At 35.9% G+C, this 15,775-nt stretch overlaps 1 protein-coding gene across 5 annotated transcripts in view; it reads right to left on the bottom strand.

Annotated features, from left to right (window-relative positions):
- POU2F1 (POU class 2 homeobox 1) overlaps positions 1-15,775 on the bottom strand; it is a 185,168-nt gene that overhangs the window by 54,421 nt on the left and 114,972 nt on the right. For all 5 annotated transcript variants that reach the window (XM_082614242.1, XM_082614244.1, XM_082614241.1 and 2 more), the window contains exons 3-5: positions 5,072-5,172; positions 2,536-2,589; positions 531-650 (exon numbers count right to left, since the gene is read on the bottom strand). In XM_082614242.1, coding sequence (XP_082470368.1) covers positions 531-650; positions 2,536-2,589; positions 5,072-5,172 — 275 coding nt within the window. The remainder of the gene's footprint in view (positions 1-530; positions 651-2,535; positions 2,590-5,071; positions 5,173-15,775) is intronic.

Raw genomic sequence — 15,775 nt, forward strand, 5'->3', positions numbered from 1 at the left:
CATCACTGTAACTGTCTCAACCATGGGATCGTGATGCCACTGCATGACGAAGCAACGGTTGAAACGTGAATTTTAAAAAGTCCTTAGTTTACCCAGAGCATATCTGCAATAGTAAGAAAAAATACCCTGAAAACTCATGACAAAGATAGTTCCTTTCTCAGAGCTGCTTATGGTGCAGGAAGTTCCTTTAAAGACATAATAGTGCCAGGCATAGCCGTGTTACTGTCTGCTACAGCCAACAGTTCTAATCAGATATTGGCCAATGGCAGTTTTTTTTTTTTTTGAAAGATTTTTTTGGATGTGGACCATTTTTTAAAAGTCTTTATTGAATTTGTTACAATATTGCTTCTGTTTTATGTTTTGGTTTTTTGACAGTGAGGCATGTGGGACCTTAGCTCCCTGACCAGGGATCAAATCCACACCCCCTGCACTGGAAGGCAAAGTCTAAACCACTGGACTGCCAGGGAAGTCCCCCAATGGCAGTTCTGACACAGAGAAAGTTTGTTACAAATCTCTCAGTGAAAACTTACCCCAGTTATCTGTCCTCCAGCCAGCATGAGCTGGGTCTGGGGAATGGCTGCCTGCACTGAAGGCTGCTGGGAAGGCTGGCTTGGCTGCTGTGAATCCCCCGATTCTTCATTAGATTTAGACTGAGGTGGGGGGGGAATAAAAGATTTAAAATAGTTGATTTTTTTAAAAGTACTCACAATTCCATGTTTTAAGAATTATTTACAATACAGACTTATCTAATCATGAGTGTTCTGATTTCACTCTTTTCCTTTCTTCTAAACCTTTGTATTTTCCTAATTTTACGTATTAAGTTTTCAGACTTTTTGTTCCAATATCAGCAAAGCTGCAATTATAATTTTTAAGAAGAAAAAATAATTTGGTCCTCCACAAGTCAACAGAATTTTTCACAAATCCAAATCCTCAACTCTGGAAGTAAGGAGTAAGTGAAGAATACAATTTCAACCTATGTTTACATTAGACAGACCCTCCATTCCAACATTTTGACATGTCTTTGGTGGTCAGTCTAAAACTTCCTTATAGACCATCTTATAAATTGATTACTTGACCCACAGAACTTTTCGTCTAATATTTTGAAGAACTATAAATTTAGCATCCCCCATCAAGTAACACACAAACTTAGAGGGAAAATGCTGCAGTCCAGGGAAAGAGAACATACTCCTGGAAAGGGGCACTGAGAGAAAATTTTATGGTAATTGAAACTGGTTATGCAGAGCATGAAAATTCTGCATAGATTTGCATATTTCCCACCACCTGTTTTGGGGACTGCAGCAAGGCTAATTAACATAAAGGCTCTGATTAATTCTGCCAGTCATTGAGAGATAATTACAGTGCAAGACTGTAAACATTCCGCACTGGAGATTCAGCCTGTTTGCCAACATCTCTCTAAGGGATGAAAGTTTACCATGGCAACCAAGGCAATTTTCCGCCTCCTCTCTCTCAGAAAGTAAGGTCACATTATCTCCTTTTCTCTTCTTGTCTCCATGTGTTACTAGGTCCATACTCTACTCAGTTTCATGGAATGCTCAACCCAAGGTCTTTAGTCATTAGCAACACTGAAATCAACCTTCCAGAATACTGTTTTTTCCTCTTGACTGTTAGTTACCTAAACACTATAATGAAAGGAAGGAGCAGGTTGATTGAAATATTATGGAGTCATGCATTATACTTGAACTTTGCACGTTTTACCATATGGTTCATAGAAACAAAGCACCCAGATTTAAGTGTTGTCTTCAAAATTTTGACTGTATGAAGCCCATTAATGTTTATAAATATGTTTGATTGCAATCCTCAAACTCACAACATTTTAGAGCAGAAAGAACCCCTGGCGATCTTCTAAACTTCCCCACTTATATACATGCAGTTGCCCTTTGGTATCCACAGAGGATTAGTCCCAGGACGCCCCATGGACACCAAAATCTGTGGATGCTCAAGTCCCTGACAGTCAGCCAGCCCTCGGTACCAGCAGATGTGGAACCCGGGAATAGGGAGGGCCAACTATATAAGAAAAAAATGCGCCCCAGGAGGTTAAGTGACTTGCCGAAGTTCAAACAGCTAGTTAGTGGCAGAATGAGAATTCAAACCTAGGACCTCTGTCTTTCATTCCAGTGCTCTTTCCTATACTATAGTGTTTTCCTAAGATACGAAAAATGATAAATAAAAAGACATTTGGAAACAAAAGGACATTTAAGGTATTCTTTGGCTTTGTGTTTAGGCATGTGTTATGGCTGTACAACTGAGAAACATTTTTGCCGAACTTACATATAAAACTTTGAAAGTAGACTTTTCTTGTTCACCTTTGGACATTCACAGTAGCATAATACAAAATGGCTTTTCATTAATAGCAACGATTATCATTATTTAAATCTTTATGAGATTCAGTAAGAAAAAAAGTAATAGTTCTAAGTATTTTCATTACAAAATTATTGCATACTCATTACAGAAAATTAGAAAAATATGATGAAAATGAATAGAAAAATTGATCCATAATCCCATGTCCCAGCTTACCTGTACATTTAAAGACTGAGCAGCAGCCTGTAAACTTGTTCCAGCGAGCTGGACCTATTAAGTAAAGAAATGGGGAAAGTTCTAGTCTAATACTGTTGACATCCATCATTAGAGGTTGTCATCAACAAGTCTCTACAAATGTATGTTTTACTGAGTTAGAACCAAGCGTTACAGTGTATTCCTTCCCAAAGTATATAACCTGATCTAATTGTGGTGAAACATCAGACAAATCCAAATTGAGCAACATTGTACAAAATAACTGGATTGTTATATAAACTAGGATAGAATAAATGGAAACCAACCCTAGAATGGCAGCAGTGGGAATTAGAAGTAGGAAACATGAAAAGTATTTCAAGGTCCTACATAGGATTGTGGCAACTGACTGGATATAGATGAAGAAAAAAAAAAGTCATGTATTATTCCAGGTTCAAATTTGGAAGACTCAGAAAATGGTAGTGTCATTAACATGAAGATAAGAATTCCATTTTGGATTTATCACATAGCATCAAGATTTCCTGAACTTAAATATAAGTGTTGGTATGGAGATCAGTATAGAGTTAAGAGCTAACTAAAATTAACTGAGTGCCGTGTCCTTTATTTAAACTGAAAGTCCTGTGAGTTGAAATAAGAACCCTCCCCCCCACCAAAAAAAAACAAAAAAGAGAGAGAAAAGAGAAGAAAAGCACCTAAAACAGAACAAAATCCAGAGATTTCTGGAGAACACATTTTAGACATAGTGTAAAAGGGAGAACTATATGAAAAGATAGTATGTTTAAGACCAAAGGCTAAGAAGTCAGTCAAAGAGCCAGAGGAAAGAGTTTCAGGTACAAAGATTTAAAGGAGATAAAGTTTCTTTGTAATTTTATTTAAATCATGATGTTTCTGGGTAAAAGTTTGTTGAGGAACAAGATATTTACAAGTCTTAACTTTATCTCCTCATTATTTACTAATTATGAGGAAGAAAGTTACCTTTACAGTAGACAAATCTGAGACTCTACCTTAATCAAATGATCAAATTCAGTATCACAATAATGGGACAAGTTGACATATATATAAACATACAAAATGTATGTGTACAGACACACACAGATTAAGCATATGTGGTAATAAAGTAACAACTAGTGATGCCAGATGAAGAGCTTTTGGTTGAAAATTGTTCTACAATTATAACTTTTCTATAGATTTGAAAGTTTTCAAAATAGAAAGTTGAAAATAAAAAGTGAGAGCATCCCTTTACAACTCCATTTAGCTAGCTCCCAACAACCTTTAAAACTTGGCTCAAAAATCATCCTCTCTACAATAAATGTCTTAGACTATACAGGATGAGTTAATCATTTCTTCCTCTGTATTCCCATATATTTTGCCATTCATTCATTCATTCATTTGTTCAACAAATAATTATTGAATATCTATTATTTTATGTCCATATGTGCTTTTCATTGAACCTCTACCACTAATACCATCAGGCACTATCATCACTAAAGTCACTACCACCAACACTGCTGACAAACACAATTTGAACACTAAATTGGTTCTAGGGTTTATGTGAGGTAAAGATCACCAAGTTACACAAAGTATTGCTCTAATAAGTCATAAATAAATTCATCATAAATAAATCTTGATTTATGTTAACATAAATCAAGGGGTTGGGGTTGAGACAGTCTGGTCATCTGTCTCCCAAATGTTTTCATTGTTTTATTTACTTTCCATTTTCAACCAGTTCCCACATCCCAAAACTCTTGGGGAGTCAATGTTTGTTTTTATATTCCCTTTCCCTATACCTTAAAGCTAAAATGTAGATGAAGAGAATCCACAGCCTGTGTTAGACTTGGGAGAAATTCATGTAACATAAGGGTAATAAAGTTGAACCCCAAACCAGGGGGTTCACAGTCAAGCAAAGGCTCTGAGTAGCCCAAATCAAAATGGTTTGAAACTGTTTTAAAGAAGGGCTATGGGGCTTCCCTGGTGGAGCAGTGGTTGAGAGTCCACCTGCCAATGCAGGGGACACGGGTTCGTGCCCTGGTCTGGGAGGATCCCACATGCCGCGGAGCGGCTGGGCCCATGAGCCGTGGCCGCGGAGCCTGTGCTCCGCAACGGGAGAGGCCACAACAGTGAGAGGCCCACATAACGCAAAAAAAAAAAAAAAAAAAAAAGAAGGGCTATGAGCTGTGAGCTCAGAGCCTTACATAGCAGGTCTCAGGCAATGGCAGCTACATCAGTTTGGATGACTTGGTCATTTACTACCTTCAGTCAGCCACCACAGACCACACTCACAAAAACAGTAACCCATTTGTTATAAATATATTCTGTTTGTAACAAGGAACTCTTTTGTTCACACAGCTGTGGGGTCAATAGCTATACAGTCAACTAAGCTATCGGATTCCATACTAACCATTCAGAATGACGTGATTAGATGCTGATAGCACCAGGCTTTAATCAACTTAAACAGTCCCGCATTCTGAAATCACTTCCCCAGGCCCTGGCGTTCCATGCCTCCATTTGTTACTCTCACATATGGTTGAGCAGAACACTCTACCTGATGGAGATGTCCAAGGAAAGCCTGGGCCTGGGCTGTTGAGATTGCTCCTCCAACAGGTACAGGCTGCTTCTGAAAGTCCAGACCATTGGTTTGTGTGCCTAGAAAGCAAGCAAAATAATATAACTATGAAAAACACAAAAACTGAAATGAGCACCAGACTTTTCTGAAACAGGTGCATTTATCAAGCACCTATTTTGTATAAGCATTTTTCTGAGTACCTCCAAGGAGGAGAAGAGATTCAAAAGAACAAGGAAATACAGTAAAATGATTTTTCTTCTAAAGGTAGTACTGTAGGACAAGTACATGAACACAGATAAAGCTTAAGAAACAGAAACAAAACTATAAATAATGAATTACAATCATAAGATTGTGTTAGTTCAGAAGGGAAAGCAGTGATTGGAGCAAGTGGGGTCAGAACAAGCATAAAACCTAAGGTGGCTTGAAGAAGAGATTATCATTGTTATACTGTCGTGAAGACTGGTAGAGACAGAGTTCTAAGGGGGGTACCAAGGCTCTCTTCCAGTCTCTCCCTTCTCAGTACTTGGCTTGGACAGAAGAAATTCACAGGTGACTTTGCCAAGACCGAGATGAATTTACTCTTAACTTAAAATGCCTTAATAAATGACAATCTGACAGTAAAAGCAATCATTTACAAGATAAACAAAATGGTTTTACTAATTTCTTCAATCCCAAAGTATAGACTGTGGCGTGCATCTAATTAGCAAGGGCTCTGCTATCATTATAATTTTTCTAAATGTTATGCCAATGCCTTTAACCACATGTGCTGCAATCTAATGTTAGAATAGGCAATCTATGGAAAGACATACCACCCTAATACCCAGAAGTATTTTCTAAGTGATATAATACATTGCTTTTAAATTATTATATCCAGCTCTTACTTAGAAATAACCAGAATACTTTGTACTGAATAAAATATAACAGACTATGGGAACCTGCAAGAATCATTGAGTCATGTGAACATGGTACTGAGCTTCCATTTCCTACCACTGGAACACCTCATCTTCTCATCCTCACCCCTGTGTGTGTGCACATAGAGCAGAACAGTTAAAAAAGTACAAGTTAGAAACCTCAGGCAGTATTCCTAAAAGGATGCTAACTTCTGCCATTATATATCCTAGCTAACTGCTAGCAAATGTATCACTTTAGTAGAATAATTAGGTAGATCACATGACTCACAAGAGCTCTTTAAGGTTTCTTTGAGATAATTATTTAAAAAGTGTACATACATTTCACCTCCTTGAAAAAGCCCATAGTGATTGTTCTCTTACGGTTTTTCCTAAAATTTCTCATAGATAGGAAATATAGAACTACTTAGACATATACAGCTAATGAAATTAAAAGAGTACATGCTTGTGTCAAGTAGTGAGAAACGAGTATGAAATAAAATTTAAGGTAACTAGGGCCACTTCCATAAGCCACATAGAGAAGTTTCACTATTTTAAAGTTGCACATTTTGTCATTAGCTGCTGTCTCTATCCTGATGCAGGAAATCATTACTTAAACATCAAGATTTTAAGATTGTGCACCATTAGAGAAACATGCTCAAGATATATTAAATAAATCAACAACGCTAAAAGAATATAAGATTTTGAACAACAGAGACAAGCACTTAGAGATTAACATATCACCAAATGAAGATGTCTTCCAGAACCAAATATTTCACTCTCATGGAGACCATAAAAATTCCACACACTGGCTCCATTTTCAAGTTCTCATAAAAATGATAACAAGATTCTTGGAAATCACAAAGAACTATATAATGCAAGACTGACACATTTCTGGTATCCCTGCTACAAAGCCTACTCCAATGTCCTACAGGTAATACTATTTAAGTGCCCTGGCTCAGCCTCTTGGGGGTGGGGAGGGGTGGCATAAAGGTATGACATCGAAAGCATGGTTTGGTGAAAAAAAATACTTAGACAACAACTCAGATAAGCAGAGGTCTAAGGCCGGTATTTTTTAAAAAATTAAGGTGCTGAGGCTCCATTGGGAGGTGAGAGGTAGAAGAAAGTAGACATTACATAGAAATCATTCTTGTAGAACATAATAACATAATCTGGGCTAAAGAAAGGAGAGGGGAACAGATACACACACACATGCACCCTAATCAGACTTGAGTATGAAGACAGTATGGAGAGACGGGGATGCTGGGAGCCAAAACCAAATGCGTGCCTGAGAAAACAGCAACATCCAAAGGAGCAACCAGGGAAATTAAAAGGCTGGGGGAGAGGGTGAATTACATAAGAAGTTTAACATAAGATATAGTATAGAGTTTGAGAAACCCTAATAAAACATCTAAGAAAGGTGATCCAGAGGAATTTAGAAATGACAGAGGCCACAGCTGAGGAGTTTATAAGGTTGTCACTAGAACAGTATTACTGAGGTAAACTTCACAGATCTTGTATACAACACCTCCTTGGTGAAGAAACAGAGATTAAGGGATATTAAATCAATGGCTCAAGATGTGGAAGAGGTAAGACAAGGAATGGGTCCCTGATTCTACCTGAATTCACTCACAGAGAAGTGGTAGTTGATATTAGGAGAGTAAAAATGTCTATTAATTAAGAATGGATATATGTATAGATCTTCCTTAACTAGCGATGGGGTTATGTTCTGATAAACCCTTCCTAAATTGAAAATATCATGAGTCAAAAATGCATTTAACACACCTAATCTACAGAACATCATAGCTTAGCCTGACCCACCTTAAATGTGCTCAGAACACTTAATGTTGACTATCTCATGTAACTTACTGAATAATGTACTGAAAGTGAAAAACGAATGGCTGCATAGGTGCAGCATGGTTGTAAGTATTGGCTGTTTCCCCTCCCGATCATGTGGCTGACTGTGAGCTGTGGCTGCCGCCCAGCATCTAGCCCAGGAAAAGATCAAAATTCAAGATTCGAAGTATGGTTTCTACTGAGTGCATATGGTTTTTGCACCACCATAAAGTTGAAAAATCCCAAGTTCGAATCATGGTAGGCTGGAGACCACATATAGAGAAAAGAAGGTTGAAGATAAGAGGGCACCTACATTGGAGATGTAAAGACAAAGAGTCAGAGGAAGCAGTTAGAAAAGTAGGAAACAACCCCCTCAAGACCAGTGTGCCTCAGGAGCCAGAGAAGACAGAGCTGCAAGGACAGGGTAGTTTAGTACTATAATCAAATGGTACAGAAAATATAAGGATTAAGTACTGAGAAAGAAGAAAGAAATTAATCTAAAGAGAACAGAAGAAAGGCATTAATAAAGGTAAGACTAAAAATTAATGAAATAGGGGGAAAAACACATAACAGAAACATCACCTCAGTTCTTTCAAAAGAATCATATAACTTACAAACATCTGGTATGTTAAAATAAAATAAAAGAGAAGGAGCAAATAATTTAAGGATAACAGAAAAGGCACAATCAAAAAATGTCACAGAAACCAAAAAAGATATTGTGAACCAATAAAATTAAAACTTAGAAACAGATAACTCTCTAGAAACTATAACTTATCAAGATTGACTCAAGAAGGAAAAAAAAAAAAAAAAAAAAGCCAAAGAGTCCCACAGCATTTGAAGAAACTGAATTAGTAGATAAAAATCGCCCCAAAAAGAAAATGAAAAGCCCAGACAATTTTACTCTGCTTGCTTCCAAAAATTCAAGGAAAAAATAATTCCAATCCTATACACCTTTTCCAGAATGGGGTTAAAAAAAGGAAACACTTCCAAACGTTTTATGAGGCCAGCATAACCTTGATACCAAACCTGATAAAGATAAGTATGAAAAAGAAAAAAGAAAAAGCAAAAAACAAGCCAGCTTTACTCATTAAATATATGGAAATATCCTAAATAATAATAACAAAAATAATCTAGTAAGATAAAATATTGTGACTAAAATGCATTTATTCCAAGAATGCAAGATTGGTTTGGGGTTAAAAGAAATTCACATAATATGATTACCTACATTCATTGAAGGGGGAAAATCATACAATCATCTCAAAGGATGCAGAAAAATGCTTACATAAAATTCAATATCCACTTATGATAAAACTTCTAGGTGTAGGAACAGAAAGAAGCTTCTCTAACTTGACAAAGAGTAACATTAAATGCACTCCCTTTAAGATTAAGAACAAGATAAGGGTGTTAGCTATTGGAAGGCTTAGCCAGCAAAATAAGGCAAGAAAACAGGTAAGTTGGGAAAAAGAAATAAAACTTTCTTCTTAGATAAACTGATTATGAATATAGACTATCCTAAGGAATATAACAATTTATTATCAGAATAAGACAGTTTAATAAGGTTGCAACACACAAAATCTATTTAAAAATTGCCTTTGTTATACACCAAATGAAAAAAAATTTGAACAATTTTATTTATAGCACTTCGAAAATATAAAGTCCTGGGAATAAATCTCTCAAACTACAGCAAGTCCTATAAGCAGAAAATTATAAAACTTTATTTTAAAATAATAAAGAAGAGATAAATAAAGGCTCACTTATTGAAAGACAACATTGTAAAGAAATCAGTTCTTCCCAGATTCATCTATGGATTCAAAGCAATTTCATATCAAAATCTCAACAAGCTATTTTCTTTCTTCTTTTCTTTCATTCTCTTTCTTGGGGCGGCGTGTGTATAATTGACAGGCTGAATCTAAAATTTAAATAGAGAGGCAAAGAGCCAACATGTTCTTTAAAACAAAAAGTAGAGGGACTTGCACTATCAAGATATCAAGACTCATCACAAGGCTAAAATAATTAGGACAGTGTGATATCAGTGCAGGGATAAACAAACAGACCAGAAAAGAGAATCTGGAAACAAAGCACATATCTTTGGACACTTGAAACGTGACAGAGGTGGTACTGCAACTCAGTGAGGAAAGGATGCAGTTTTCAATAAATGGATAACTAGGTATCAATTTGGGGAAAAAATGAAATTATTATAGATCAATTCATACCATACCAAAATAAATAAAGAAAGAAAAAGTAAAAGAAAAAGAACATTTCAGGAGGATTGAAGACCTAAGTGTGAAGTGCAAAACTATTACATTTTTAGAAGACAATGTAAGAGAATATCATTATAACCTTGTTAAAGGGAAGGATTTCTTTACATGACCCCAAACTTGAAAAGACATAAATTTAACTACTTACAAGCTTTGTTCATTAAAGGACTATGTAAAATTAATGAAAAAGAGAAAATATTTGCAATACGTACAAACAACAAAGGATTAATATCAGAACACACAAAGAACTCCTATGAATCAATTTAAAAAAAAACCAATAGAAAAATAAAACAGGGAAAAGAAATGAAGAAGAATTTCACAAAAGAAGAAACATAAATGGCCCACAAACGCAAGAAAGGATATTCAACATCCTTGGAAACTAGGGAAATACAATAAAATCCCAATGAGATAGCATTTTACACCCACTAGATTGGCTAAAACTACAAAGTTGGTTAATAGCAAGTTTTGGTGAGACTGAAATTCTTGTCTGTTGTTGGTACCAGTATAAATCAGTACTAACGCTTTGGAAAATTGGTTGTGGCTGGCAGTACTGAGTAACACTGGAAAAAGTTCGGCAATTACACTATTAAATAAATACTCTAGAGACTTTTTCACACATATGCATCAAGAGATAAGTACAAAATTATTTATAGCAGTAATGTTTATAATAGCAAAAGCCTAAAAACAATGAAAATGTCCATCAGTAATAGAATGGATAGAAAAATTGTGGTACATTCATATAATGGGATTATATATCCAGTGAAAATGAATCACAGATATATGTACCAACTTGGATGAATCCCCAAAACATAATGTTGAACAAAAGAAACCAGTCATAGAATATATATAGTATGATTCAACTTACAAAATGGAAACAGGTAAATCTAAGTAATATATTATTTGAGGATAATAAATACATAGATAAAAAATGGAAAGAAAAGCAATGTGATCGTTAACACTAAATTCAGGATGATGGTAACCTCTGTGGTAGAAGCGTATGATCAGAGTGGACCTACAGTGGCCTTCTGGGACATGGTAACTGTTTTGTGGCCAGAGTGGTAGACACATGAGTGCTTAAACCATACATACATGTTTACATACAGGTTTTTACAATTACTGCTTTTATATTAAAACAGTAAAAGAAAAACATCAACAATGACCAAAGAGTTGCAAGAAGTTTTGGGGACACATCCAGATAGCAAGAAGCAAAGAAAAAGGCAGGTGGTAATGAAGTCAAGGTGCTAAGTCGGGCTTATTTATTCCAGTAAGTCTAGCAGTGGTGGGAGCGAGAGAGGATGGTAGTTCAAAGGGGTAGACAGGGTGGAAGGAAAGGTTTGTAGGCTGATGAAACCTGAGTCTATTGAAAGATTGAGAGGAAAGATTCTATAGGAAGAGATACACTGAAGATGTTAAGAACAAAAAGGGGCAGGAACCAGAAGGATATGAGAAGAGACAGAATTAAGAGGGAAATGTAGAGGATTATAATCATGGAGAAGAAGAAGGATATTTCTTTTTTTTTTTTTGGCCACACCACGTGGCTTGTGGGATCTTAGTTCCTCAACCAGGGATTGAACCCGGGCCCCCGGCAGTGGAAGCGTGGGGTCCTAACCACTGTAAAGCCAGGGAATTCCTGTTATTTCTTTCTTAGATGCAAAAGAAAAGGAGGAGGTGGTGAAAACAGAAAAAATGTAAAGTGATGAGGAGGAAGGTGGTGGGGCTAAATCAGATAGCTACAACTTTCTAAGTAATCAAAAGGTAGTCATTTTCAGAAAACAAAAACAACAAAACAGAAATAAGATAGGAAAGTTCTGGACAAGAGAAAAGATTTGGGAATATGTAATGAGGAATGTGACAGAGAATCATTAGAAGTGAATCCAAGGACACCAGTTAGTGAAGGCCCAGCCGAGAGATAGGTGAAATCTACATGGAGTTTAAGAATTGGCAAGTCCTATCTCCCAGGAAGTTCTGTTTCTTTCTTCGTAGTCAGCAGTCAAGGATGAAATATGCAAAGGTTTCCTTTCTTGACAAATAGTTCATACTTCCCAGATTTGCAGAGGTTTCAGGCTTTTCAACTCCTTTCAGTGCCCAGATCATATGCTACCTTTCTTTATGTTTCCCACCTCTCAAACACAAAAGCAATAATCTATAACTTCTATTTACTACTGCAACACATTTGATACTTCTTCAACATTCTGTAGGAAGGAAGAGAAAGATAAAACTGAGCTACAATACACACAAACATACCATGCTAAGGGAAAGAAACCAGACTCAAAGGGTACATCTGTATGATTTAATTTATACAACATTTTAGAAAAGGCGAAACTGAAAGGGACCATCAAAAGGAATGAATAAACCTCCCTGGTTTACAAATGAGAAAAATAAAAAATACACAGAATCACTTCCACTGAAATAACTGAGTTGGACAGTAATTGAGCCCAGACTGAAATATAGACCTCCTTGCCTCTCTTCCCATTGCTCTTTCTACTATACCATTGTATGACCAAGGAGTCCAACTCAACACTGACTAGTGAAGAATATTAACTAAGTGACTAACCAGTAATTGCACCAAGGTCAGGATCATAAAGAGATAGGAGATGATGAGGTGTAAGAATTTTGAACCTTTGGTTTCCACCTCACAGCTTGTTACTCCAGCTATTTAACTTTACAATAAAAAAATTTTTAATGTACCAAATCAAACTTTACAGTTCATGAGAAATAATACCATATTGAATAAAGACAACTTTTGGCAAAATATGTCTCCAAAACACATCAAACACATCAAATGTTAACAGATACATGAATCTGTATTTTTCAAATTCGCTATCATGAGTATTACAATTAGTGATAACAAATTTTTGTTCAATTTCACTTTTCCTAAAATAGCTTCCTTTCAATTTATCCTTCAATGTTGTCTCCAAAGCAATCAGTCTCTAATGTGATCTGTCTCTTAAAAAAGACTGACTTCTTAAAACTGTCACTGTTTGCAGATGACATGATACTATACATAGAGAATCCTAAAAATGCCATCAGAAAACTACTAGAGCTAATCAATGAATTTGGTAAAGCTGCAGGATACAAAATTAATGCACTGAAAAATCTGAAGGAGAAATTATGGAAACACTCCCATTTACCACTGCAACAAAAAGAATAAAATACCTAGGAATAAACCTACCTAGGGAGACAAAAGACCTGTATGCAGAAAACTATAAGACACTGATGAAAGAAATTAAAGATGATACAAACAGATGGAGAGATATACCATGTTCTTGGATTGGAAGAATCAATAATGTGAAAATGAGTATACTCCCAAAGCAATCTACAGGTTCAATGGAATCCCTATCAAATTACCAATGGCATTTTTTAAAGAACTAGATCATCTTAAAATTTGTATGGAGACACAAAAGACCCAGAATAGCCAAAGCAGTCTTGAGGGAAAAAAACGAAGCTGGAGGAATCAGACTCCCTGACTTCAGACTATACTACAAAGCTACAGTAATCAAGGCAATATGGTACTGGCACAAAAACAGAAATATAGATCAATGGAACAACATAGAAAGCCCAGAGATAAACCCATGCACCTATGGTCAACTAATCTATGACAAAAGAGGCAAAGATATACAGTGGAGAAAAGACAGCCTCTTCAATAAGTGGTGCTGGGAAAACTGGACAGCTACATGTAAAAGAATGAAATCAGAACACTCCCTAACACCATACACAAAAATAAAGTCAAAATGGATTAGAGACCTAAATGTAAGACCGGACACTATAAAACTCTTAGAGAAAAACATAGGAAGAACACTCTTTGACATAAATCACAGCAAGATTTTTTTTGACCCACCTCCTAGAGTAATGGAAATAAAAACAAAAATAAACAAATGGGACCTAATGAAACTTCAAAGCTTTTGCACAGCAAAGGAAACCATAAACAAGACGAAAAGACAACCCTCAGAATGGGAGAAAATATCTGCCAACGAATCAATGGACAAAGGATTAATCTCCAAAATATATAAACTGCTCATGCAGATCAATATTAAAGAAACAAACAACCCAATCAAAAAATGGGCAGAAGACCTAAACAGACATTTCTCCAAAGAAGACATACAGATGGCCAAGAAGCACATGAAAAGCTACTCAACATCACTAATTATTAGAGAAATGGAAATCAAAATTACAATGAGGTATCACCTCACACCAGTTAGAATGGGCATCATCAGAAAATCTACAAACAACAAACGCTGGAGAGGGTGTAGAGAAAAGGGAACCCTCTTGCACTGTTGGTGGGAATGTAAATTGATACAGCCACTAGGGAGAACAGTATGGAGGTTCCTTAAAAAACTAAAAATAGAATTACCATATGATCCAGCAATCCTACTACTGGGCATGTACCCAGAGAAAACCATAATTCAAAAAGACACATGCACCTCAATGTTCATTGCAGCACTATTTACAATAGCCAGGTCATGGAAGCAACCTAAATGCCCATCGACAGATGAATGGATAAAGAAGTTGTGGCACATATATACAATGGAATATTACTCAGCCATAAAAAGGAATGAAACTGAGTCATTTGTTGAGACATGGATGGATCTAGACAGTGTCATACAGAGTGAAGTAAGTCAGAAAGAGAAAAACAAATATCTTATATTAACGCATGTATGTGGAACCTAGAAAAATGGTATAGGTGAACCGGTTTGCAGGGCAGAAGTTGAGACACAGATGTAGAGAACAAATGTATGGACACCAAGGGGGGAAAACCACGGTGGGGTGGGAATGGTGGTGTGCTGAATTGGGCAATTGGGATTTATGTGTATACACTGATGTGTATAAAATTGATGACTAATAAGAACCTGCAGTATAAAAAAACAAACAAAAAACAACTAATATTAAACTTTCTTTGGGTTATTTGTATGGAAATATGTTAATATAAATGTTTCAGACATTACATGAAATTTCTAAAAATCTTATATGTTCTGGTATGTTATAAGTCATAATTCTAGTTATTACTTTAAAATGTATAGCTCAGAAATAACTAAATTTCCTTGTCAATTGCATTATTATGAACTTTCATCAAATCTTTAACCATGGTCATTTTTAAGTCTTTTGTCAATTACAGACAGTTCTGGGTGTACTCTGATGCTTTTGCAAAAATGTTCCTATAAAAGGGTTTCATCCTCAAGGAATTCATGGAAAAGACTCTGACAAATACAGGTTTCTGGTAACTGACTATAGTGCTGAACTGAATGAATAAGCATTTTCAGAACTCTAATGGAAAACTGATGAATTCATAAAAGTGCTAACAAAACATCAAGATGAAAAAAAATTAATTACATGGGACTGAGTGAACTGATGAGGATGATTATAATTTTTGTGACTTTCTGTTTGAATAAAAAAAAAAATCCCACAAGGACTCAGAGGCAAAAAATATACAAATCAATGTTCACAGCAAAGTAAAAGAGCTGTTGTTACAGTGGAGGATTCCTGGACTGAATGTCAATATTATGACATAGTATGAGTGTGTTTTGTATTTGGTAATTGCAGTCATTGTTGCTTTTGTTGTGATCATCCATTTACAATGCTTGGTGTCAGTTGATTTATCTCTTGTAAAAATAAAATACAGTGTGTGTGTGTGTGAGTTGTGAAAAAAATGGATGAATGGGTAAAGAAGATGTGGTGTGTGTGTGTGTGTGTATACACACACACAC

Source organism: Mesoplodon mirus, assembly GCF_964341445.2.
Source record: "Mesoplodon mirus genome assembly, chromosome: 3".
NCBI lineage: Eukaryota > Metazoa > Chordata > Mammalia > Artiodactyla > Ziphiidae > Mesoplodon > Mesoplodon mirus.